Here is a 26049-nt window from a genome sequence, read left to right as displayed (position 1 = left end):
CAAGGTTTTTACACTGAGTTTTCTCTACTCTACCCAAAAGATGTTCTTGCTTCCGCAAGACTCTGTTTTCGGCGCTTCCTAGTACTTTTCCGAGTTGTCCAGGACGATCTCTCGGCGTATTCTCCCTTCGCTCACCTCCACCTTCGAAGTATGTAAAATCTAAGTATATGGTGAAGACGAACTCTAAATTCTAAATAGCGGGACCGAATTCTCCGAACTCCTTTAATGAAGGTGGCCTTTGGTATTTATAGAGCTTCAGGGTGAAGAGCTTTTTCTCTCAAATGATTGCACTGATGGGATGTCGTAAATTCTTTGTCTGATGTGCCAAATAATTGTTACTAAAAAGTTAAGTTTACATGCTATAGTGTCGTTAATGGCTTGTCAACTTAATTTGGAATCGATCGCCATCAGCTTTCTGTCCCATCGTGATTTATTAAGCTTTCACCTTGATGCGTCGGCTTTATGCGGCCACCTTCTTGAGTAGATCTTCGTGAATGCATATGATCACAGCCTTGTGGTCGCAATCTCTTAATGCGCCCAGACTCTGAATTCCTTAGATCGCAATTTCGCCTTGCGACAACGCATTTTCTGCACAAAATACATAAGTTAGCTGTTTTAATGCGATGGACGCATGCGATCGCAATGTTATAAACTTAACGCTTTTGGACGCAATTTTATATATTTTTATCGTCGCAATCCTTCATTGTTTTATATCTTTGCACTGTAATAACGTGCATTTCTTCCTGTTATCACTAACACTTCCTAAGATTATGCACAAGTTATACGATCATACTACACATAAATAACAACATGTCTTCTCTCAATGTAGAATGTCATAATTCCTATTTCTAGGACGCATGCGATGTATATGAAAATTTTGATAGGACTTATGTCTAAGCCTCTATTCTTGTCTATGCGATGATGAATGATACACACATAAAACAAGGTGGCCGCATACAATCATATCCTATTTATAGGGTACGTGCAATGTGTAAATAATGATAGAACTTATGCCTAAGTTTCTATTTCTTGCTTATGTGGTTCTAATCTAACTTTCTTAAGCCTAGATTCTAATCTGACTCTCTAAAGTCTAGATTCTATCTTTAGACTACTCTCTCAAGTATCTCTAAAGGGTGAATGATGCGTACATAAGACAAGATGATTGCATAAAGTGTAAATCTTAAGTCATGCTAGCTAAATACTTCTCAACCCATTCAGAAATTTAGCTACTCATGCAGAATATGGAGAGATAGAACATAGTTTGAAATGAGATTTTCATTTTCTATAAATAAAGTACTCAATACAAAATAACAATGGAATTGAGAGATAAACTTGATATGCAATGTCTTGCTTCCCGTGGCCTTTTACACTATTCTTTTTCACTCCAACTTTGATCTCGATGTGTATTCTTTCTCTTGCAAGTGTTGGCCCTCTCTCCTTTATAATGCTTTCTGCAGTCTCTTGATTTGTTCGGGAATGATCTCTCGGCTTCCTCATCTCCTTGCTCGTCTCTGGCTTCTAAGTATAAGTATGAGTATGTACGTGAACAGACTAACGCTCTTTAACTTGTATCTTCTAAAACTTGTTTCCTTTGTTACAATGGTGGCCTTTGGTATTTATAGAGCTCAAGGTGAAGCAGCCTTCCTTTCTAATGATTGCAATGATGGGTGGTTATTAAATCCCCTACTCTGATGCGACGATTAATGGTCACCGAAAGTTGAGTGTACTTACTACAGTGTGGCTTTAACGACTTGTCAACTAAATTCGGATTTGATCGTCATCAGCTTTCCGTCCCATCATGATTTATTATGTTGTCACCTTGATATGCAGTATTTTTGCGGCCACCTTTTTTAGCAACTTCTCACGATCGCATACGATCACATGACATTGCGATTGCAATCTTCAAGCGCGCTGACGCCTAATTTCTTTGGATCACAATTTTACTTGTGCCACTGCATTTTTCCTGCACAAAATAAGTAAATTAACTGCTTTTATGCGATGGGCACATGCGATCGCAGTTCCTTTTAGTTTAGCGCTTTTGGATATGATATTGTTTATTTTACCGTCACATTCTCTCATTATTTTACTTATCTGAGCTGTAATAACTTGTATTTCTACCCGTTATCACCCAACGAGAGTTTAGGACATCAACCCTAACAAGTGTTTGGCCAACATTGTTTTCTTTAGTGGAGGAGTATCTGACTGCCCCTCGGTAGCACGTATTCTGACTCACTATAGAATTTTTGCAAATAAATAATGGTTGCGGGTACATTATTACTTGTTTTGATAAAACTTGATTTTGGATTTAGTTGCGATTTGCTAATTAGAATTTATTTAAAATTTTCAGCATGTCAAAATCTTCTAGATAACTCACTTCCGAATTGGTTAATGGTAAAATCGAATCGACATACAAATTATTAGCGGTTAATGGTTCTAAAAAGATTTTAGCAGAGGATTGTCCTCGATCTCCCAACTCATCTAAAGTTTTAAACTATATGGATGAAAATGCAAAATTCGAAAAACAAAATGAATATGATTTACTTGTTATCTAAGCATGTTTAGTGGAAAAAGATAAGACCTGGATAATTGATTCAGGTGCCGCTAATCATGTCTGTACTTTCTCACAGGAAACAAGTTCCTTGAGACATTTGACAGAAGACGAAACAATCTTTAAGGTAGGGTCCGGTGAGGTTGTTTCAGTTAAAGCAGTGGGAAATCTGAAGTTATTTGTAGGAAATATATACATTTATCTTTAAAATTTTATTATATTCCTTCTATGAAAAGGAATCTAATATCTATCTCTTGTTTGCTAGAACAAAATTATAGAGTTTCTTTCGAAAATGACGAAGTGTTCATCAATTCTTTGTTCTGCAAAATTAGAAAATAACTTGTATTTGTTAAAACCAACTGAGGTAAAGGTTGTTTTGAACATAGAGATGTTTAAAACTGTCGAAACTCATAAGAAAAGGAAAACTTCTCCAAATTCCTATCTTTGGTCCTTGAGACTAGGTCACGAAAATCTCAACAGGATTGAGAGATTGATAAAGAATGGTCAACTAAATAAGTTAGAGGACAATTCATTACTGCCATGTGAATCATGTCTTGAGGGTAAAATGACTAAAAGATATTTTTCTGGAAAAGGTCTTAAAGCCAAAGAACCCTTAGAGCTCGTACATTGAGATCTTTGTGGTCCGATGAATGTTAGAGCTAGAGGAGGGTATGAATATTTCATCAGCTTCATTGATGACTATTCAAGGTATGGGCATATATACCTAATGCACCAAAATTCTGAAACATATGAAAAGTTCAAAGAATATAAGGTTAATGTTGAAAACCAATTAGGTAAAAAGATTAAAACACTTCGATCAGATCGAGATGGTGAATATATGGACATGGAATTCAAGAACTATTTGATAGAACATGAAATCCAGTCTCAACTCACAGCCCCTGGCACACCTAAGCAAAACGGTATGGCATAAAGGAGAAATAGAACCTTGTTGGACATGGTTCGTTCCATGATGAGTTATGCTCAGTTACCAAATTCTTTTTGGGGATACACAGTTGAAACTGCAGTATATATTTTGAATATGGTTCCCTCGAAAAGTGTTTCTGAAACACCTTACGAGCTCTGGAGAGGACACAAAGGAAATTTACATCACTTCAAAATTTGGGATTTCCTGGCACATGTGTTGGTACAAAATCCTAAAAAGTTGGAACGCCGTTCAAAAGTATGCCTATTTGTAGGCTACCCAAAAAAAAAATGAAAGGTAGTTTCTTTTACAATTCTCAGGAAGACAAGGTATTTGTATCGAAAAATGCAACCTTCCTAGAGGAAGATCACATGAAGAATCATCAACCTCGCAGCAAGCTAGTAATAGAAGAAATGTCCAGAGAAATGAAAAATACATCAACAAGAGTTGTTGACCGAGCAAGTCTATCAACAAGAGTTGTTGGTGATACTGGTATTTCACATCATTCTCAAGAGTTTAGAATGCCTCGTCGTAGTGGGAGGGTTGTGCAACAACTTAACCGGTATATGTGTTTAACTGAAATTCAAGTCATCATACCAAATGATGGCTTAGAGTATCAATTGTCTTTCAAACAAGCAATGAATGATGTGGAAAAAAACCAATAGATTAAAACCATGGACCTTGAAATGGAATCTATGTATTTTAACTCTGTCTGGGATCTTGTAGATAAACCTGAAAGGGTAAAACCCATCGATTTCAAATGAATCTACAAGAGAAAACGAGACCAAGCTGGTAAGGTACAGACCTACAAAGCAGGACTTGTGGCAAAAGGGTTTACCCAAAGAGATGGGGTAGATTATGCAGAAACCTTCTCTCTGGTTGTCATGATAAAGTCAATTAGAATACTCTTGTCCATAGCTACATTTTATGATTATGAAATATGGAAAATGGATGTCAAGACAACCTTTTTGAATGGTTATCTTGAAGAGAGTATCTATATGTCTTAACCAGAAGGGTTTATTGAACAGGGTTAAGTGTAAAAGGTTTGCAAACTTAATCGATCCATTTATGGGTTGAAACAACCATCTAGATCCTGGAATATGAGATTTGACACTACGATCAAATCTTATGGCTTTGAACAAAACGTTGACGAACCTTGTGTTTATAAGAAAATCGTTAACAAAATTGTCGCTTTTCTGGTGTTGTATGTTGATGATATTATAATCATTGGGAATGAAATAGAATTTCTAGCTGACGTTAAAAGATGACTAGCTACGCAATTCCAAATGAAAGATTTGAGAGAAGTACAGTATGTTCTTGGGATCCAAATAGTTCAGAATCGCAAGAACAGAACATTAGCACTATCTCAAGTATCTTATATAGACAAGTTGTTGTCTAAATATAAAATGCAAAATTCCAAGAAAAGAATGTTGCCTTTTAGACATGGAGTTCATCTGTCTAAAGAAAAAAGTCCTAAGACACTTCAAGAGGTTGAAGATATGAAATGAATTCCATATACATCAACGGTAGGGAGCTTGATGTATGCCATGTTGTGTGCACGTTAAGAACATATGCTATGCAGTCGGAATAGTCAGCATATTTCAGTCCAATCCTGGATATGATCATTGGATTGTCGTTAAGAACATTCTCAAGTATCTTTGAAGAACGAGAAATTATATGCTCGTGTATGGTGCTAAGGATTTGATCCTTACTTGATACACTGATTCTAACTTCCAAACTGATATTGATTCTAAGAAATCGACTTCGGGATCAATATTCACTCTGAATGGAGGAGCTGTTTTGTGGAGAAGCATCAAGCAAAGTTGTATTGCAGACTCCACAATTGAAGCTGAGTATGTAGCTACAAGTGAAGTGGCAAAAGAAGCAGTATGGCTCAGAAAGTTCCTGGCTGACCTGGAAGTAGTTCCTAATATGCACTTGCCTGTCACCTTCTATCGTGACAACATTGGAGCAGTTGCAAATTCAAAGGAACCTCGAAGCCATAAACGAGAAAAGCACATCGAGCGGAAGTACCATCTCATCAAGGAGATTGTACATAGAGAAGACATGATCGTCATGCAGATAGTCTCACAAGACAACTTAGCTGATCCATTTACGAAGGCTCTCTCAGTTAAAGTGTTCGAGGGTCACCTAGTAGGATTAGGTCTACGAGATATTTGTCACTAGGGCAAGTGGGAGAATATATGGGTATTTAATGCCCTAGTTTATTGTATTTATACTTTTTTGTTCTTTTAGTATAACTCAACATTGAATATATTTGTATATATTAATTTGCTAGAGTTTTAGTCCAAGTGGGAGTATTGTTGGGTTTTATGTCTTAAAACTCGCACTTTGTAAAAGTTAAACATATTCTATTATCAATAAAAGATGTTATTCAACATTTCTTCAAATTAAATAAAGATATTGAATCTATTTCATGGAGTCTAAATCCAATAAACTAAGATCCAAGGCTATTATATGAATACTTGAACTTTATGTAGAGACATAAAGATGGATTGAGTTCGAGTAAATAGCCAAAACGATCTATAGTACATGATTAAGGTTGGGTACCTTATTCTGGTAACACTATTGGATGTGGCCTACTCTGTAGCTGTTATAAGTTGTTGTAAAGATACTACAAATGAAGTGATCCAGATTCGTTCATGTATTAACATGAGGAGTGAGGGCATTCTATGCAATGAGTTCGCATAAAATCGGACCGAGAAATAAGTCAATCTTACCTTTTAACGTTGTTTACTGTTTAAGACTGATTATTTCTCTTAGATGACCTAGGTAACTCGATCTTAATCCTAAGCTAACTATGAACTCCTGTTTATTCAGGATTATCCTTAGATTTGCATAGGTGAGGATTGACTTAACAGTGCCGGCTCAATAAGCCTCCCATTTCAGGGGTAAGATCGGGTAGATAGTTGGGGACATAGGGTGCAAGACGGAATTCACGTCTACCCTATTTAGGTATAGGAGAAAGGTTATTCTCTTAAGTACTGAATCCAAGTCTTAAACAAGAGGCCCCATCCTCTCACTGGCTCGAGAAAGATCCGGTTTAGTGATTGGATCATAAATCAATTGTTTATTAGAGAATCAGTTGGAACTTAAGGAACAAGAGATAATATCGAGGATAAAACAGAAAATTGACCCAGTCGGTATTACAAACAACCTGTGAAGGATCGACTTACTGTTATAATTAAATCATGTGGACACAAATATATCTACAGTGAAGAGATTGCAACTATCAAGCTATAATAGTATGACTTGATAGTTAACGAGTAATAATTAATTTGGTCTAAAGAGTTATAGCCAATTAATCTTAATCGTTGGAGCTCATGATCTGTAGGTTCATAAGGTCCCTCTACTAGCTCGTAAAACATAAATACCTTGAATTATTAAATTGAGTGAATTTGAAATGATATCAATTTGAATTGTTTAAATTGAATTTTAATTTGAAAATGTTCAAATTAAAATTAGGGTTTTTGAGTTTGAATTAGTTCAAAATCAAATTAGGGTTTGCATAATTATATTTGAAGTAATTAATGTTTAATTTATTGAAATTAAACAAAATTGGAGAGTGTATAATATTTAAATGTTGATTTAAATATCAATTACATGAATAAGATTCATGTTTAAATTTAGTTATATGATTAATTTAATATTTGATATTAAATTGATTAATTAATTAATAAAATTAAATTAATTTCCATTTTCTAAATTCAATTTGAGAAATTGAATTTTGCAATTTTAGATTTGATTAATTGAGAATAAATTAAATCGAATTTTGATTAATTTTAGAATTAATTAAAAAGAAAGAAATTTAGAAAAAAAAAAAAAAAGAATTGGAAATTGAAACCCAAAAGTGGGTTTTTCCCATTTTTGAAGCAAGGAGGAGGTGTTCCCCCTTCATGCACACACAAATCTCAATTCAAATAAGATAGCAGCTGCTGGCCAAATGCATGGTTGATGTTGCTTGCATGTTACTGAAGTATAAAACAACTTTAATTTGCAGAGAGAAAGGGAATGGGACATAGATTGAAAGCTGGAAAATTGGTTTCTAGTTCATCTTCTTCTTCCTCTTCAAACTCATAAAACACTTACCAAATTTACTTAAATTTGAGTTCCACCACTCAAATTCAAAGCTGAGAATAGTAGAGAAGACCACTTGGTGGTTCACGAACTGATTTGGAGCTAAATTGGAGTGAAGAGCAACTTGGATTTGAAGATTTCATCACAAAAGGTATGTAACTTGAAACCCACTTGAAAATGCATGCTTAAGAACTCAAATTAAATGTAATTAGAGTGCTTATTGATTCTGTTTGCTTCCATTGCATGCTTGTGTATCCCTCCAATTGGTATCAAAGCATGATTTGAGCACTTAATTAATGTTAATTTGAGTTTTGTGGGTGAATTTCTGAAGATGCATGATTGAACTGACATGGATGGTTTTCTCGGCTTTGGCATTAGATTTCTCTATGATTTCCAAGTTAAATTTGTAATTGGCTCTTGTTTGATGAGCTTATATGTGTGCTCTAGAGTCTGTAATTTATTTGGAGTCATTAAAGTCCATTTTAAGCTGTAATTTGGAGATTGAAGCAAGCAAGGTCGTGAGAAAGCTGCTAAGAATTGCCCCACTACCCAGGCAGCATTGCAACGATGCTTCAAGCATTGCAACGCTGTTCTTGGTGAAGACCGTAGTGTTGCAACGTTGGGATGAGCATTGCAACCCTAATCATCCCAATTGAGCAACGCGCAGTTCAAGCTGGTTCACATGGGAAAGGCCTGGTTTGATCGGTTCAGTCCCATTCCGGTCTGGTTCAACTCTATTTGGACCAATTCAACCCATTTTGATGCATTGGAGGTCCAGTTCGAGTAGTTCGGGTCAGTTCAGGTAGTTCTACACCAAGTTGAAGCTGTCTTGGACCTGTTATTGTAATAATTCAGTTATTATGCTTGCTTAGGATGCCAAAGTTGAACCATATCAGTGTTTATTTAAATAATTATGCATGTGATATATGTTGTATTTAAATTTAAACATGTTTTTGCATATAGTATGCCATTTAGATTTAAAATCCAACCATAGGAAGCATGTTACATGCATTGAGTATATGTTATAAATTGTTATAATGTATAGAATGCATGTTTAGGGTTTCTGTTTTTTTATAATTGTTATATTAAATTAAATGCCTTTGATGCATGTTGTGGATGTATAAGCATGTCTAAGTTTTATAAGTTGTTATAAAAATGAATTAGACATTAAAATCCATAACAAAGATAAGATGCATGCTCACGTAAGTTAATCACTTGTTTTAAATAAGTTAAAATAGGACGATATCTTGTAAAACCCGGTTACAAACTCAATCGGTATATAATCCTGTCTAAGGCAGGGGATACTTAAGTTGATGATCTTCGAAACACCTCCTACCTGGGGATTATGACCGAATAATTGAGTATTGTTAACCGATTTTTTATAAGCATACGTGAGCGATGTGAGGTAATAAAATGGTTTATCACCTAGACATTATAGGTTAAAATCCATTTATAAGCGTTATACTTGGATAAACCACATGGACTTAGGGTAGTTTATTTAGCCAAAGTGAACCTAAGTATAATTTTATCCAAATTAATAGAACACTTCAGTGGGAGTTTAATAACTCATATGTGACAAAGTTATTAGAACACTTTAGTGGGAGATTAATAACATATATGATACGTTATTTTTAGCTCTCACGTCCGTAAGAGTTCACAATCGAGATTTAAGTGATACTTCGTGTCATCTTGGGAGCGACCTCCATTTGGAAAGTATTAGCATAAATCCAGTTTCTGGTGAATAAGGGGAATTCGTTCAAACATAAATCAAATATACGATACATAGATTTCAACGGCCACGTCTCCACATAATTCACACCATGAGATTTATATGACCCTTCGTGTCACCCTAGGAGTGACCTCGATTCGGAAAGTGTTTGTATGAGTAAATAACAAGATGAATGGGGGAAGTAATTCATAGTAAGTGGGTGAAGGATATGTGTCAACGTGCCCTGCGATCTCTTGTTGCACCTGCTAGTTTGCTTTAGGCGGCCTTTACTAGTCGTTTAACGATAGCTATCCCCACAGAGGGTTGTAATATAGGATTCAGATCAACAAAAATTCCAGAAATCAATAGGACTTCTTAGGTTCATTCCCAACCTTGACTCTCCATTTCAGTAGCATAGTTGAGGCCGATCTCTGACGTCTAAAAAAAGAGGGTTACACTTACAAAATTACTAAAGTGTTAGTAATTTCTGACGGTAACTAAACGACTATAAGAATAAGAGTTATTTTGGAGATAGTGTTTGGCCAAAATTGTTTGCTTTAGTGGAGAAGTATCTGACTGCCTCGCGATAGCACGTCTTCTGAATCACTATAGTATCGTTGGAAATAAATAATGATTATGGGTATATTATTACTTATTTTGCTAAAACTTGATTTTGGATTTAGTTGCAATTTGCTAATTAGAATTTGTTTAAAATTTTCAGCATGTCAAAATCTTCTAGAATAATCATTTCCGAATTAGTTAGCGGTAAAATCGAATCGACATACATATTACTAGCGGTTAATGGTTTTAAAAAGGTTTTAATAGAGGATTGTCCTCGATCTCCCAACACATCTAAAGTTTTAAACTATATGGATGAGAATGCAAAATTCGAAAAAAAAAATGAATATGATTTACTTGTTATCGAAGCATGTCTAGTGGAAAATGATAAGACCTAGATAATTGATTCAGATGCCGCTAATCATGTTTGTACTTTCTCATAGGAAACAAGTTCCTGGAGACAGTTGATAAAAGGCGAAACAATCTTTAAGGTAGGGACCAGTGAGGTTGTTTCAGTTAAAGCAGTGGGAGATATGAAGTTATTTGTAAGAAATAAATACATTTATCTTAAAAATATTTATTATATTCCTTCTATGAAAAGGAATCTAATATCTATCTCTTGTTTGCTAGAACAAAATTATAGAGTTTCTTTCGAAAATGATGAAGTGTTCATCAATTCAAGAAATAACCAAATTAGTTAAGAGTGAACACTGAAGTGGATTTCCAATAATCCTTATCAGTCTAAAAATCAGAGTCCGTGTATTCTATAAGGATCAAATCTTTAGAACCATACACAAACATGTAGTTCCTCGTTCTCCGAAGATACTTGAGGATGTTTTTGATGGATGTCTAGTGACCCTGTCCGGGATTAGACTGATATCTATTGATTATCCCCATAGCATAGCAGATGTTAAGTCTAGTACATAACATCGCGTACATCAAACTGCCAACGACAAATGCATAGGAGACCTGTCTCATTTCCACAACCTCTTGAGGTGTCTTAGGAAAGGCAAAAGGCCCATTTTGGAGTTTTGCATCGAGTACGTGATTAACATCTTGTCAATGTATGATGCCTGAGACAGTGCTAGTACTTTGTTCTTTCGATCCCGAAAGATCTGAATCCCAAGAGCAAACTGAGCCTCACCCAAATCTTTCATTTGGAGTTGGGTCGCTAGCCAGTTCTTAACTGAATTCAATAAATCTACATCATTCCCAATGAGTAGGATATCGTCAACGTGTAACACTAGGAAAACTACTGAATTGTTGATGATTTTCTTGTAGACACAAGGCTCATCAACATTTTGGTCAAAGCCATAATATTTGATTGCAGTATCAAACCTTATGTTCCAAGATCGAGATGCCTGTTTCAGTCAATAAATGGACCAATTCAGTTTGAAAACCTTTTGCTCCTGACCTTGGGCTATGAATCCCTCAGGTTGCTCCATATAAATGGTCTCCTCAAGATTATCATTCAGAAAGGAAATCTTGACATCCATTTGCTATATCTCATTGTCATAATATGAGGCAATGGATAGGAGGATGTGGATAGACTTAAGCATGGCAACAGGCGAGAAATTCTCCTCATAGTCAACACCCTCCACCTGGGTATAACTTTTTGCAACAAGTCTAGCCTTGAAGGTTTGCACCTTCCCATCAGCACCTCGTTTCCTCTTGTAGATCCATTTACAACCTATAGATTTAACCCCATTAAGTTGATCTATAAGATTCCACACTGAGTTGAAGTATATAGACTCCATCTCGAGATCCATGGCTTTGACCCATTCATTTCTGTCAACATCCTCCATTGCCTTCTTGTAAGACAACAGATCCTCAACCTCGCCATCAGCTACCATAGCCAGGATTTCAGTTAAACCCATATAGCGAACAGGTGGATTCACAACCTTCCCAGTACGTCGAGGTTCCCTCAACTCTTGAGGTAGATTTGACCTACTAGATGAAATTCCATCAACAACTCTTGTTGATGTAGCAGGCTCTTCAACAATTCCTGTAGAAGTTTTAGTAGTTTCGTTGGAAAGCTCACACAACACGATTTTACTTCTTGGACTGTGCTCCTTTTCCTTCTCAAGGAAGGAGCATTTGTCGATATAAACAACTTGTTTTCCTTAGGATCATTAAAAATAACCCCCTCGTGTGCCTTTGGGGTAGCCTACAATTAAGCACAGTCTCGAACGTAGTTCCAGTTTCTTAGAATTAGCCTTAAGCACATGTGCTGGGCAACCCTAGATGCGAAAGTGACGCAAACTAGCTTTACGCTCGTTCTTCAACTCCAAAGGTGTTCTGGCAACACTCTTGGAGAGAACACAGTTAAGGATGTAAGTTGCAATCTCTATTGCAAAACCCCAAAACGAGTCTGATAAAGAAGCGTAACTCATCATCGACCGAACTATGTCTTACAAGGTTCTATTTCTCCTTTCTGATATACCATTCTGCTGAGGTGTACCAGGTGCTGAGAGTTGGGAAACGATTCCATGTTCTATCAAATAGTTATGGAACTCATTATCTAAAAACTCTCCACCCTGATCAAATCGAAGTGTTATAATCAGTTTATCTAATGCATTCTCAACTTCAACCTTGAACTCTTTGAATTTTTTAAAGGATTTTGATTTATGTTGCATTAAATAAACATAACCATACCTCGAATAATCATTAGTAAAAGTGATGAAATACTCGTAGCCTCCCCTTGCTCGCACATTCATCAGACCACAAAGGTTTGAATGCACTAAATCTAGAGGCTCTATGACCCTATAACCTTTTCCAGTAAAAGGTCTTTTAGTCATCTTGCCTTCAAGGCATGACTCGCACACAGGTAAAGAATTTTCTTCTAATTCGTTTAGAAGTTCATTCTTCACCAACTTCTCAATCCTATTGAGATTGATGTGCCCTAATCGAAGGTGCCAAAGTTGGGTATTTTATTTAGGAGAAACTTTAAGTCGTTTGTTTTAAGTTACGACAGTTTTAAACATCTCTATGTTATGGAGGAAATTTGTTGCTAACGGCCTTAGCACATACAAATTATTTTCCAATTTAACTGAACATATCTCAACACCATCTTTAAAAAAAAAACACTTTATTAACTAAAAATTTGAGAGTATATTTACATTCAAACAAGGACTTTATAGAAATCAAGTTCCTCTTTAACTCAAGAACAACATACACATCATTCAAAATGATAAATCTATTATGTAAAGTCAACCAAAGGCCTCCCACTGCCACAGCTGAGACGACATGCTCGGTGCCTACTCGCATCATCATCTCACCAGCCTCAAGCTGCCTCCAGGATCTAATCCCCTGAAAAGAAGAACAAACATGGTTAGTGCTTCAGAGTTTATAATCCAGGCAGAATCATCATTTTCCAGTAAACAAGTCTCCAAAACCAGTAAATCACATTTACCTTGATTGGCCTTGGCCTTCTTCTTCTCCTTCAACCAATGTGAGCAATTCCGCTTCCAGTGCCCATCTTGGTTGTAGTGGAAACATTTTCCATTTTCAACCGGCGCTGGTTGCCTACCCCGCGGAGTGGCAGGTTGTGGGTTAGTCGATAGTTTCCCTTTCCCTTTACTACCCTTCTTCTTCTTCCACTTTTTAGTGTCGAAAGAAGAAGGTGCAAACTTAGTTCTTGAGGTTGAACCTTTGAGGAAATTTTTAGATGATGAAACAACATTTGCCTCACAAACCTTCTTCTTGCCTTTCAGCAAGGATTGGAATGTCTGCAACTCGTGGAGGAGAGTTGTAAGGGTGTAATCAACCCTGTTCAGAACAGCGTTGCTTATAAAGTGCAGGAAGCTTTTTGGCAACGTCTCTAAAATAATGCTAACCTGGCTGACCTCATTGATGCGATCCCCGTTCATCTTCGCCACATTAAAGTGGACCATTATGTTCAAAACATGTTCTCAAATAGATGTACCCTCCTTCATTTTGGAGTTGAAGATGAACTTAAGAGCTTCATGTTTGAGCTTCCTGGACGGTTGTCTAAACATTCCCTTTAGGGATTCCATGATCTCATGAGCAGAGACCATGGGCTCATGCTTCTTGGCCAAGACGTCGTTCAAGCTGGCCAAGATATAAGCTTGGGTCTTCTCGTTCACCTGTGTCCATTTCTCATAAGCCTCTCGAACATTTCGAGCTGCGGTTTGAGTTGAATAGGGGGACACTCTTCCGTAAGGACGAACCGAGGTCATCGATGATAAGTATTATGTTTATCATGTTTTTCCAACTAGCGTAGTTATCGCTAGTCAATTTTCTAGCGGCTAAAAGAGCTAAAGTAGTGGTTTCCATTTTTAAAAGTTGTTGAAAACAAGAACAAGCTTAATAAGTCTATTTGCATTACCACTTTTAACACCAATTTTAGGGTTTTTAGCAAAATAGTTTTATTGTACCCTAAGTAAAGTGACATCTATTTTGCAAAGATGCCCCAACGAGGTAGGACAAGAGTTATCGTTGGGGTGATCAAGTGCCCCTTCACTGGGATGAGACATTCTTAACCATTAGACAGAAACAACTCTTGTAACGGACTCTAACAATCACCATTGTTCGGTCCCGAATTTATTAACAACCTTAATAATTTTGTGTAAGTGTAACCCTTCATTTTAGGCCCTAGAGTCTTGCCCTAATGCGCCCACCATTGAGGAAAAGCAGATTAGGACAAGAGACTAAAGCAACCTTATCCTTTTCAGGGGATCAGATAAAGAGTTGTGCAAATACAACCATCCTTTAGGGGGACACTCCCAGGGTGCCTCGAGGCAATGCACAAAAACGTTATCCAACCTAATGAGAGAGACTGTGGGATATGTTGTCACACGTCCCGCGCCCACTTACTATGAACATTCTCTCCATTCACCTTGGTATTGACCTACCCAAACACTAGGGGGACACTCCCAGGGAGCCACAAGGTCGATGATAGATCTCACGGTGTGAACTTTTAGGGAGAAACGTGTAGAGGTTTAAGTGAAGTATCATATACCTTAAGTACCTTCCACTAAATGTTCAACCCAGGGTTTCATTAACTTAGACAATCCACTACTGATTTTATCTAAGTGTAAGTTTAATTTGCTAAAAAAAATCTTGCTTTTGATAATTAAATAAGTTCGAATCAAGTCTTATTAAACACTTTAACAGTCTGTCATCAAATTTGCATGCATGCAACAAATCTATCTAATTCACCTTTCTAGGTAGGTTCCCGGGTAGGGGTGTTTCGTTTTCGTCAACTTAAAAACCCTACCTAGCCAGAACTTGCCTTAGACAAAAGGTCCCTTATAGATAGATTTGGTACATATTTAATCTTTTATTAGTCAATTTAATCCTATTAAACCGAATTAAAAGATTAAACTTAGATTTTTAATCTCATTAGAATCATGATCCTAGGTCTATCTTAATCAAATTTTAAAACTCTTTTAAAACATAATTAAACCTAAGTTTGCATGCATGTCTTTCTTATTTATTTTAGTTCTAATTTCTATTATAACGCTTATAAAAAGAAACAACTAAAACCAACAACATTGCTAAGTTGGACTAGGTATTTATAACTTTTATAAATTAACCTAAGTGTCATGCTTCATGCAATGTTCATTCATTACTATATATAACATTTATATAACTTGTAATGAACCAAGCATACATGCTTTCATACACCCTTATACTATAACAATTACAATATAAAAATCATGCATGGATATGTTTAATGCATGCATATATTATAACTTCCATATTATATGATGCATGAGCATGCTTTAAAGTAATTTAATCATGCAAACTACTATATTATAATCTTATAATATAAAGATGATGCATGAATAATTGCATAACCTATGGTGGGTTTTAAAACTATATGGCATACTTTATGACATATAATTAAATATACACATTCATAAAAAATCAATGGACCAAGATAATTAGCCTAAGAAACCGAAAAAGAAAAGCTATCAATTATAAAAGCCATCGAGCGAACCGGTTCAAACAGACGAACCAGGCCTTGAACCGCCCAAGCGAAGCCTCGTTCCTTGATCATATAACAACTCCTTGTGATCGTCAAGTAATGTTGAACGAATATAAACGATCGTGTAGCATGGATCGAGTGCCTATGACTATGCGATGAAGCATGAAGGTCACCCGATCGTGTAGCACACATCGTATAACGCATGCCTAAATGATCAAGTAGACGACAACTATTCGATGAAGCATGATCGTTTAAACGATCGTGGAGCAAGTGTCAAGTATCACATACCGAATGATCCAGTAGCCAGTGACTATGCGATGAGCATGCTGGCCTACTCAATCGTTTAGTGTGCGCGCCTACCATGTGTCGAGTATCATATACTTAACAATCGTTTACCTCAATGTCTACGCGATTGAGTAGACAACGCAACACAATCGAGCAAGCTCTTTACTCGATTGCGTCGCATCGGCCATGCGATCGTTTAGCAAATACTACACAATCGAGTAGAACTTTTCTACACGATCGCATAGCCAAATCTAAACGTTTGTTTAGCCTGGGCTACACGATGCGACCAACCCTTGGTCTTCTTCCTCGATGAGAACGACATCTCCATGCGTTGAAGCTTCATCACGAGCGACTCTTACAGACTCGAACACTTTAAATACAGACTCCATAGCAAATTAATTAAACCCACCAAGACTGCATATGTAATTTACATCAATGGAATTTAGAATATCAGAAAAACCTAGCTCTAATACCAATTAAAGAAAACTCTTAAACAAGAGAACCAATGGGCGGAAGCAGATCGTTCTAAATCCTATTGTGAAAGAATATTGATATTTACAATCTAACACAGAACAGTTATGCATCAAGTTTAAAATATAGCATGCTTCATAAAATTAACACTAAGAGATCGAGTGAATATACCCTTGAAGAACTATTCTTCTTGTCCCTCGATCAAACTTAGCAGCGTGTTCAATTGCACGAACGCAACGCGAACAAACCAGCAAACTGCACAATTGGTAGAATCTCGAACACAATCGAGTAACACTCGACCCTCGACCCACGTTTGTAGCAATACCTTTGCAGTTTTTGCAGAAATAGGAGGACTCAGTGAAAGAAAGAGCAACATCTGATGATAGAGAGGAGACTAGTCCAAGCCTTTTTTCTCCAAAGAGGATTTCTTCGATTGTAGCATTGAGAGATGGCAGGGGAATCTTGGCCTGATCTAATTGAGTCTAGATGGGCTAAAGAATAACCAGGTACTCATTCACAGATTGACTGATCAAATTGGATATGAATGGTCAGAGTGGAAGTGTTACTCAACCAGGTGATTATTTGGTGGTGTCATCTCCGATAACAATCCGCCACAACTTGCGTCCAATCAAGAAACTCTTCATTTGATAGGCCCACATAAAGTTGGTGTTGTCCAATACAATGCTAATAGGAAGAAAAACATAAATTTTTCCCATTAGAACAACTAAATGGAGACAAACAGATGCACAAGAAATCACCAAAAAAGAAAAAGCTCATATTATGGCTCGGCTTGCAGACGGCTCGACTCGACATAACAAAGGGCTCGGCTCGGCTCAACAGGTGGCTCGCCTCGATTCGGCTCAACAGATAGCGCGGCTCGGCTCGCTCGGCTGGCGGCTTTTCCTCAGATCTGAAGTGTACGTGAGTTCGCTTCGTTGGTCCGGAAGGCAGAACAGAAGGCAGAATGCTTTCTGGATCGAGACTGGAAGGAAGACGAAGGTGCACGGTGGCTGGTGACTGTCGATTGAGACTGGAAGGCAGAGCGGCACGGATTGGTCCGAACGGGCTTCGTTGGTTGGATCCGAGAACGATATTCGGATCTGAATGGTTGTGAACGGCTGGATCTAAAGCGGACCAAATTCACGGATCTGAAGCGGACGGAGGTGCACGGCTGGTGAACGGAGGGCTGGTGAGTTTCACGGATCAGATTTGGCTGGATCTGAATGGTTGGGGCATGGCGGTGACAGGCAATGTTACCATGTAAATAATTTGGTATATCACTGTATTTTTGTATATTTTGATTGGTAAAATACACAAGTATTTATACATAAAAGCCTACCTAAAAATAGATACATACAACCTGTAACCAAAGCCTACAAAAGCACAACCACCCAACAACCCTTATAACAATTATAACAATAACAATTAACAATATTGATTGATTCTTTGTATGCTAAGTTTATTCTAGCGTTATGTTTACGTCAAGAACAAACAGATAAGTAGAGCACCATTAGGAATGTTTTTTTTTCTTCTTTTTGAGAGGGAGAGTTATTAGAATTTTTATTCTGTCATGCTTGCTAAACATAGTTGGTGCCTTAACGAGCAACCCGAATAGCCTCTTTGCCCAATTGCTCAAAGGTCGTTACTTCCCCAATGAAGCTTTTTTTTCCCCCTCTTTTGTTGGAAGGGTTAGGTGTGTATCTGTTTTGTTTACTAATCTCTACCTACTTAGTAAAGATTACTAAGTAGGTGTGTATCATTTAGGAATAAGTTTTCCATGATTCTTTATCAACATTTATTTTAAAATAATCCACAACAACTTTACACTAAATCATAAATTTTGGTGTCTTGATCAACTAAAAAAAGATACTACTAGAAACCATCTTGAACATATAAGACAACATCTCTCATAATCTCTTACACTTCACTAAAACTGTTGTATAATCTGATAGTATTATATCTAACAAGACAAAGAGATCTAATGGCAATGGAAGAACAAAACAAAACTAAGTCTTCCACTAAGGCTAACAATCAAAATTTTTTTAAAAGGTTTATTGTCAAATTAGTATAATGTCAAACCCTTTTTTGCTTAAGCCATGTAATTTGTATCGCCGGCTTTCGTAATGCAACAAACATTTCTCTATTTTCTCTTTTGATAAGGATATCTGCAGCCTTCATATACAACTCATCACCTTCTATAATTCCAGGTAAGCCTCTTAAAGTTTCCATTACTTCAAGAGTACTACATCCTGGTAAATCTCTTCTTCTATATTCTATGACATCACAAAGACGATCTAATGCACCAAACAATCTACAAGGCGATCCAACCTTTGAATCTACTTTTTTCCTCCTTTTCTCACTCCCTTGAGTATAAGTAGCACTAGTATTAACTTCATTCGTGTTACTTTCAACATTGTTGAACTTTGTGTCTCCTGTTGTGTCATCATTATAATCTTCAATCCCATCACTTGTAGCCTTGCGTAAAACAACTTGAGATGGGGTTGGGGCCCAAGCTCCTCCACTGACTGCAACATCTTTAAAAAGAATGTTCAGGAGCTCCACATTTTGTAGTCCTTTTGCTCGGAACTTGGCTGCCTCAGGAAGATCCTATAAAATAACAAATCAATGAACAAATTCATAACTAGTTGCATTAAAATTTAAAATTGTTAAACAAATACAAATTCAAGGAGGATTACCTTTAATTTGTGATCCCACCATTGACTAGTTGCATCAATGGTTTGCCTTAGAGGATCCCATCCTATTTCTTTTTCATTTCCAATCAAATCATTCCAAACTTGCCAATCTTTCTTGAGTGTTGTCCATTTGTTCTTAAGTTGCTTGTACCCATAATTTCTTCCAGTCCTTTCATAGAAGTTCTTAACTACATTCCTCCATCCAATTTTCGTAAAATAACCACGAGGTCTATGCCCATTTAATGTCTCGGTAACACAAACATTTATGAATGAATCAACAGTAACATCGTCCCAAACAGCCTTTGTTTGCCTCTCTTTTTCATCGCTAGTAGCTAAACTCCTGGACATTCTAATACATAAACAATAACAAAAAGCATTTGAATCAGTTTTACATGGTTAGATTAAAAACAGTGAAGACTAGAGATGAAAATTGGAAGATATAGACAAAATTTGAAATGTAAAAAGCAAGAAATTATACTATTTTCCCTGTGACCCAGCAGCAGCAATTCATCCTCTCAGTATTTTCACTGAAATGAGAACTTAAAGAAGGAATATAAACTTGAATCTCAGATAACCCATAAAAAATGGTAAACAATTGATGTAGTTTCAGTTTCATTATCAGTGAAGATCCAGAAAGAGAATAATAGTCCCTCGTTTACAAAATATCTAACACAGAATCCCAACTCTCCATGTTCATAAAGCTTCCTCTATCTTCTCGCCTGATATGGTGTTTAGGAACTACTAGGTTTTATTAAACTAATGCCAAGGGAATTTAAACAGTGAGAAACAGAGATGATCAATGGTAAGAATAACCCAAAAGGGGAAATCGAACCAGGAGGGATTCAAAATGAAAGAAAATTACAGTATCAAAAAGCAAAATAAAGTTAAATAGTAACAAATAATACACAATTCAAATGCGATTAGTAAAAGTTTGTCTTAAATTTTCTGATATGGTTCCTTTCTAACAAGATCAGAGCAAAACAGAATGAATTTCGTGATGAACATTTGAATAAAAGATTAAAGAGATCATGAAATTCAGAATCGAAATTGTAAAAGAAAACAAAAACGAAGTGGAAAAAGAATTAGAAACGTACCTTAAGAGAATAAAAAATGGAGTAGAGAAAGAAGAAATGAGAAATTAGGGCAGAAATGAAGAGGAGGAAGCATCAAATTAGAATGGGGAATGTTTCATGTTTGGTGTAAACAGTTTGTTTCTTTCTAAGGTGCTTTCCAGTCAAGCAGTTGGACGGAAAGTGCTTCCTAATTCTAACTTAAAACTTTTTATAAAGCAACGTAAAGTGTTTCCAAAAGTACTTTCCATTATGATTTTTGACTCCACATCATGAATTTCTAAAAATGATGATAATAATCGAAAAACTGAGAAACCAAGACGGTCCAACTCACTTGGACCGGTTTTCATTTTTCTCTTTCTTTTAAGTTTTGCCAGTTTATTCCGTATTAAAAAATTTAGTTTGTTAGGTTCGGTTCGGTTCGTGGTTGTTATAAACGGTCTGAACCAGGTAGAACCCTATTCTAGGGTAGGAACTAGCTGCCTATACCTCTTGCCCATCTCTTTTCCTATAGGCCCATCCCTTTGAGCCCACGACTTCTCATTAGGGCTCATCTTTCACACAAAATGGTTTTAAAAGAAAAATAAAATAAAGAGCCAGTTGCTCAAAACCCCTTCCATTATTAAAATTTCAGTTTTGAAAATTGGAATTTTTTTGTAATGCGATTAGTTATGAAGAGAAAGGTCTACGAGTCTTTAAAATGTATATAGGTTTTGTGTCTTACAAGTTTCTAAATTTTAGATATTTGGCTTGATACAATTTTGTTGACAACCATCTGACTTCTAATTTTTAAAAAGGTTTGTTTACTTATTTATTTTTCTTTAGCACCTATTAGTTTTCTTTACTTTAATATTCATTTCTATTATGGTTTACAAAATCCAAGCTGAGTATTGAAAAGCTAAAGCAAGTAATTTTTTAAAAAGTTCAAACGTTTCCTTTTTTAAATGATGAAAATCATGGGTAAAAGCCAAAAACCAATTTGAAAGATAAATTTTCAAGTCAAACATAAAAGAACTAAATCTGGAAAAGGCTTACAAAATAATAGATCTATAAGAAAATGGTCATAAAAGGCTTAACCACCGAATTTTCCCAAGAAAATAGTTAATAGCTGTTCTGTCATGGCTTTACCCATCTCTTAACAGTTAGGTTTTTGTTAGGTTATCTCCCAACTTCTCACATAGTATTCCCCCTTTGATTAAGGGTTTTGTATGTGGTTGGTTGTGGTGGTGTATATCATGCTAGTCTTAGAAAAATAATTTTTGTTCTTCCAAATATTGATAAAACAATTATAAAGATGAAGCGAGTACATAGACACCATTAACAATTCATCTGTAGAGGGCCACTAAAGGAAAGGTGAGGCTATCCAATCCAATTATGAAAATCACTTGGGTTAAAAATCACTTATAATCAATTCAATATCTAATCTATGTTCATCATTGAATGATTTTAACCATTATTAAACCACTTCCAAACATGTCATTAATTGATCACTCTCTTACATAAGCTGTTTTTTACTCTTTTTAATACTCATATTGTTTCCTCCTGTGTTGAAGACTGAGGTTTTGTGAGAGTAATGTCTTGTTTCCAAAATTGAGTACAAAATTGGATATCCTCTACTCTTAATGAGGACTTGATTTGTGGTTAATTATTTTAATGAAACTCATCTTAGAATAGTTAAATAAAAAAAAAACACTAAGGTGCATTTCATAAGCAACTAAAGTACACTAATAGTACAAAAAATACGAAACTAATTATGAAGATTTCTCTCAATGTTGAAATTGGGTTATAGTATCTTTTTGCCTTAATGTTGCAATTGGGTTCATATGTTATATACCTAATTTACTCAATGCTTTCATTAAGCATTTTATTTACATTTCACGGGTCATAGAAGAATCCATCAAAATAAACAAGTTATCCTCCTCAATTTCAAGAACCTGAACACCAAACACCAGGTGGTGACTAAACTCTTCATGGAGGCACAATCTCAAATGAGGCATAAAATCCCTTATTTGGACCAAACTTGTTAATCGTTCTTTAATTCCTATAATGGCCAATCATGATTAAAATATGGTAGGTAAATAATCAACTTTTACATAAAATCTCAATTCTTCATGTTGTAATGAAGCAATAGGCACGGAGTAAAATCTCATTCTGTTCACTAAACATTATCATCTGAAGCCTCGAATCCAGCTGAACAAATAAACAATGATTCATGAAAAATCTGACTGTAACTGTAAAGCATTAAATTAGTTCTTATAACATAAAGTTCAATGATCAAAATGGATTTGCAGAAAGTTTGGAGACCAAGAACAATAAAGATGAAGATCAAACACTGAAAACAGCATTTAAAACCTCCATTTCCCCATTTTCCTGAAACATCATCCGACTGAAATTCTATGAGTGACGACAATCAAGAAAACAGTCAAGTATGCATAGTTTTGGAAATCAGTTAAAATTCTATAATCTATCAGAGCCAGGAGTATGAATCAGAACCATGCGGCTATGATTCTTTTTACTTTCGATAATTGCATCCCTAAAATAAACAAAAAGAGATTCGAAATGGATTTCTTATCAGTGAAAATGAAAAAAAAGTTCAAGAACACAGTTGAAAACGGAATCATCGGAAATTGAAATATCATTAGCTAGAAATACGAATCCAAATCATGCGACTATGATTTTTCTTCTTTTTCGATAACTGCATCACTAAATCTACAAAAGGAAAATCGGACTGAAATTTTAATCAGTGAGATTAAAATGAAAACGAAATCATTGGAAATTGAAGTATCATAGCAAGGAATAGGAATCAAAATTAAGCCTCAGATAGATAGTTCTCAGTCATAAAATTATCAGACAATGTAGGCAAATCAAAATATCAATCATCACCGGCCAGATTCAGTAAGAACAATAAGAAATGAAATCAAACCGAATGGTGAAAATTAGCGAGTGAAGAGATCACTCAGTTCAGCGGGGTAGTCGACATGCAAAGACGTTTCACTCTTTCAAAGAAGAAAGAGGAAATTACTCTGCAATCCGGTCTGTTGAGCTTGAATTTTAGTGAGTCGTCACCGCGATCTTCTTCACTCGCTATAAAAAAAACAAAATGAAAAGCTTACAGGAAAAAAAATGTAATGGGATTGAGAGCGTAATTGAAAACGATTCGGCAATGAAGGCGCTGTGTAAAGCATTTATATAGTGGAGGTAGGGGAGATTAGGGTTTCTCATTCTTGTAGGAAAATACGAGAATGACCCGCTCCTCGCTAGTGTTAGGATTGTGGAGATATTCCCCTGTTATTTATTTTTAAAAAAGAAAATTCAACTTTTACCACCTGAGCATGTTGTTCAAATAATCCGGATTACTCTTCACCATCCAACCTAAATCGTAGGATCTGGATTGAGTTAATTAGAATGCTGTCGTTTGGTTTAAAATTTTATATATGCTCATGAATTAAGGAGGTCCGAAAACAATAAGTCTTGGAATAAGATTATGGAAATGAATGATTACATTGTGCATGAGAATGTTGTCGAGATTTTATGGGAATAATTTTTTTGGTATTTAATTTGTAAAATTAATCATGAAAAGTCTCTACAATTTTAATAGATTTATTGATAAACAATAAATTTAATTCAAAGTTTTGAAAAAATTAATTATTTAACAATCAAATAATAATATTAATTACAAGTATTTGTAAAATGAAAAATGTACAATTAAAGCTACTTGATTAAATAATTTGATAGGACTGATTTGATGAATTTATATAATTGTGATGTATTAATTAATGAAACAACCAATGAATTTTAATTAATTAATGATAAATTAATTATAATTATAAAAAAATTAATTCATATTATATTAATCATAATGATTATTAACTAACTATAAATATAATTAATTAATTAATTAATTGATTGATTGATGGTTTTATTGCTTCGATTTTTAACCGTTTATTGAAAAATAAGAATAGATATATATGTATATATATAAACTAGTTTATTAAACTAAATTAAAAATTTTATATATATATTAAATTGTTTTAATATATCTATATTTAAATTAATTAATTTATTAAATAGTAATGGTTAAATTCATACACAATAATTTTAAATTTAATATAATTTTATAAAATATAAATTTAATTTTCATATAATCAATAATTTAAATTAATTAGTTTTAATAATATATAAAAATAAAAGAATAAATAAATGTATTAAAAGATGAGAGAGTAGGAAGGAAGAAAATCCACCTTTTTGGATGGTATCCCTTGTCCATTCCCACTCTTATTTTCATTCTAATTCACCCAATCCAAACGCCTCGGTTTAGGCAAAATCCAATATTTTAAAAATATTTTAAAATTTGAATTCTTTTAAAAGATGACTGTTAGGGTTAATTTTGAACAATTATACCTCTTTTCATTTACTTCTATCTGATTTTTTTCCTATTTTCGAAGCTGCTCTAATGATAAAGAGAGAAAATATATTTATTATAAAGAGAGAAAATTTATTTAATATAATTTTTCTCATTTATCAATTGGGGAGAGAAAATAAATTTAGTATAATTCTTTTTCCATTTTCCAATTTGGAAAAAAATGCATTTAATGAAGTTTTATTTTCTATTTACGTTGGTTTTCACGTATAATTTTATTGGCTTTTTTTTTTTTTGTTTTTTTATGGATTATTGATTATTTTAAATATACCTTAGAACATTTTTTATGGATTCATGGTTATTTTAGATATAGCTTAGAATATTTTGTTAGGTGTTTGAAAATATTCTAACCAATATATGAAATAAACTACAGTTTGTAAATTAGAGATTGACTCAATGTTTGACATAAATCATAGTATAAACCAATATATGAAATATACCACAGTATATAAATTTTCATAAATTTCATTTACACCACAATACATATATCATAATACATGAAGCATAAATTAAAAAAAAAAACACTTTTGTTTATATCAAATAAACGAATACATATATCACAGTATATATCAAATTTCCTACATAAGTTAAAAAAATACATATATATCATAGTATATATAAAAAATAGGAAAAAGTAAAACTAAAAGTTGAATCGAGCCCACTGTTCGTCTGCTTCGAGTCCGCCGTCACCGCCTATTTACTCTAATCCACCGTCGTTGTTCATTTGCTCCAAGTCCGCAGTTGCCGTTCATTTGCTCCGAATCTGTCATTGCCATTCATCTGCTTCGAGTCTGTCATTGTAGTTCTTATCGTCCCATGCTCGCCTCGTCGCTGGATCACCCTATGCCATCCATCTCCCACCTATAACTCACAACGTCGGAAGGAAAAAAGAAAGGGAGGAAGAAGAAATAACCTTGAAGTATGGGGGGATATATAGGTGGGGAAAGAGAATATTATATATATATATATATATAACGTAAGTGAGGGATAAATTATATTGGGTTGGATTGGATTAATTTTTTTTTTTAATGTTTTTTTCGAGTTGGTTTGGGACTTGGATTGCATTTTTTAAATTTTAAGTTGACCGAATCCAAATTATTATTATTATTATTATATATAAAAATTTCAATTAGGGTTTTCTTTTCACGTTGCACAACAATTAATGCCTCACTCCTTCTCCTTTAATCTCCGTCCCTATTCCTCTTCATCTCACCTTAGTCCCTTTTCCTCATCTAATTTCTTTATGTAGTTTGTTCATAAAAAAATTTCATCGCCCCTATCCTTAGTTTGTCCTTCGTTTTTATTGGGTTCGTCTCTTCTCAC

The 26049-nt window shown here is 35.0% G+C and overlaps 2 protein-coding genes and 2 non-coding genes across 7 annotated transcripts; all 4 read right to left on the bottom strand.

The window, feature by feature from the left end:
• Nucleotides 1-12905: 12905 nt before the first annotated feature.
• LOC120067099 (uncharacterized) lies at nt 12906-13858 on the bottom strand. Its single transcript, XM_039018505.2, has 2 exons — nt 13247-13858; nt 12906-13143 (listed from the first exon to the last, which is right to left on the bottom strand). Exons 1-2 carry the CDS (start codon nt 13725-13727, stop codon nt 13136-13138), a joined length of 489 nt encoding a protein of 162 aa, XP_038874433.1. The 5' UTR covers nt 13728-13858; the 3' UTR covers nt 12906-13135.
• A 4552-nt stretch (nt 13859-18410) lies between these two features.
• LOC120067098 (L10-interacting MYB domain-containing protein-like) lies at nt 18411-20575 on the bottom strand. Of its 4 annotated transcripts, none has more exons than XM_039018503.2 (4): nt 20331-20560; nt 19715-19763; nt 19240-19585; nt 18411-19150 (listed from the first exon to the last, which is right to left on the bottom strand). In XM_039018503.2, the coding sequence occupies exons 3-4, from the start codon at nt 19582-19584 to the stop codon at nt 18617-18619; spliced, it is 879 nt and encodes a 292-aa protein (XP_038874431.1). In that variant the 5' UTR covers nt 19585; nt 19715-19763; nt 20331-20560; the 3' UTR covers nt 18411-18616. The 4 variants fall into 4 exon arrangements, with proteins under 4 accessions (XP_038874431.1, XP_038874430.1, XP_038874432.1 ...); XM_039018502.2 differs by having other exon boundaries at nt 19715-19775; nt 20331-20422; XM_039018504.2 differs by lacking the exon at nt 19715-19763 and having other exon boundaries at nt 20331-20575.
• A 2540-nt stretch (nt 20576-23115) lies between these two features.
• LOC120068673 (small nucleolar RNA SNORD34) lies at nt 23116-23197 on the bottom strand. The gene has a single exon (XR_005479306.1). It is a non-coding gene; the product is annotated as a small nucleolar RNA SNORD34 (small nucleolar RNA).
• Nucleotides 23198-23256: 59 nt separating this feature from the next.
• On the bottom strand, nt 23257-23379 carry LOC120068685 (small nucleolar RNA Z107/R87). Its single transcript, XR_005479316.1, has one exon. It is a non-coding gene; the product is annotated as a small nucleolar RNA Z107/R87 (small nucleolar RNA).
• Between the last annotated feature and the right edge of the window lie 2670 nt (nt 23380-26049).

Source organism: Benincasa hispida, chromosome 12 (genome assembly GCF_027475165.1).
Source record: "Benincasa hispida cultivar pf3 chromosome 12, pf3_genome.v1.1, whole genome shotgun sequence".
In the NCBI taxonomy this organism is placed as follows: Eukaryota; Viridiplantae; Streptophyta; class Magnoliopsida; order Cucurbitales; family Cucurbitaceae; genus Benincasa; species Benincasa hispida.
Note: the sequence above shows the minus strand (reverse complement) of the source record. Positions and strands in the feature narration are given on the sequence as shown.

Coding starts and splice junctions, on each gene's coding strand:
- LOC120067098 (XM_039018504.2), bottom strand. CDS start 19,584: ATGTCCAGGAGTTTAGCTACTAGCGATGAAAAAGAGAGGCAAACAAAG. Junction 19,151..19,239: donor GGTGGGATCACAAATTAAAG/GTAATCCTCCTT, acceptor GTTATTTTATAG/GATCTTCCTGAGGCAGCCAA.
- LOC120067099 (XM_039018505.2), bottom strand. CDS start 13,727: ATGGTCCACTTTAATGTGGCGAAGATGAACGGGGATCGCATCAATGAG.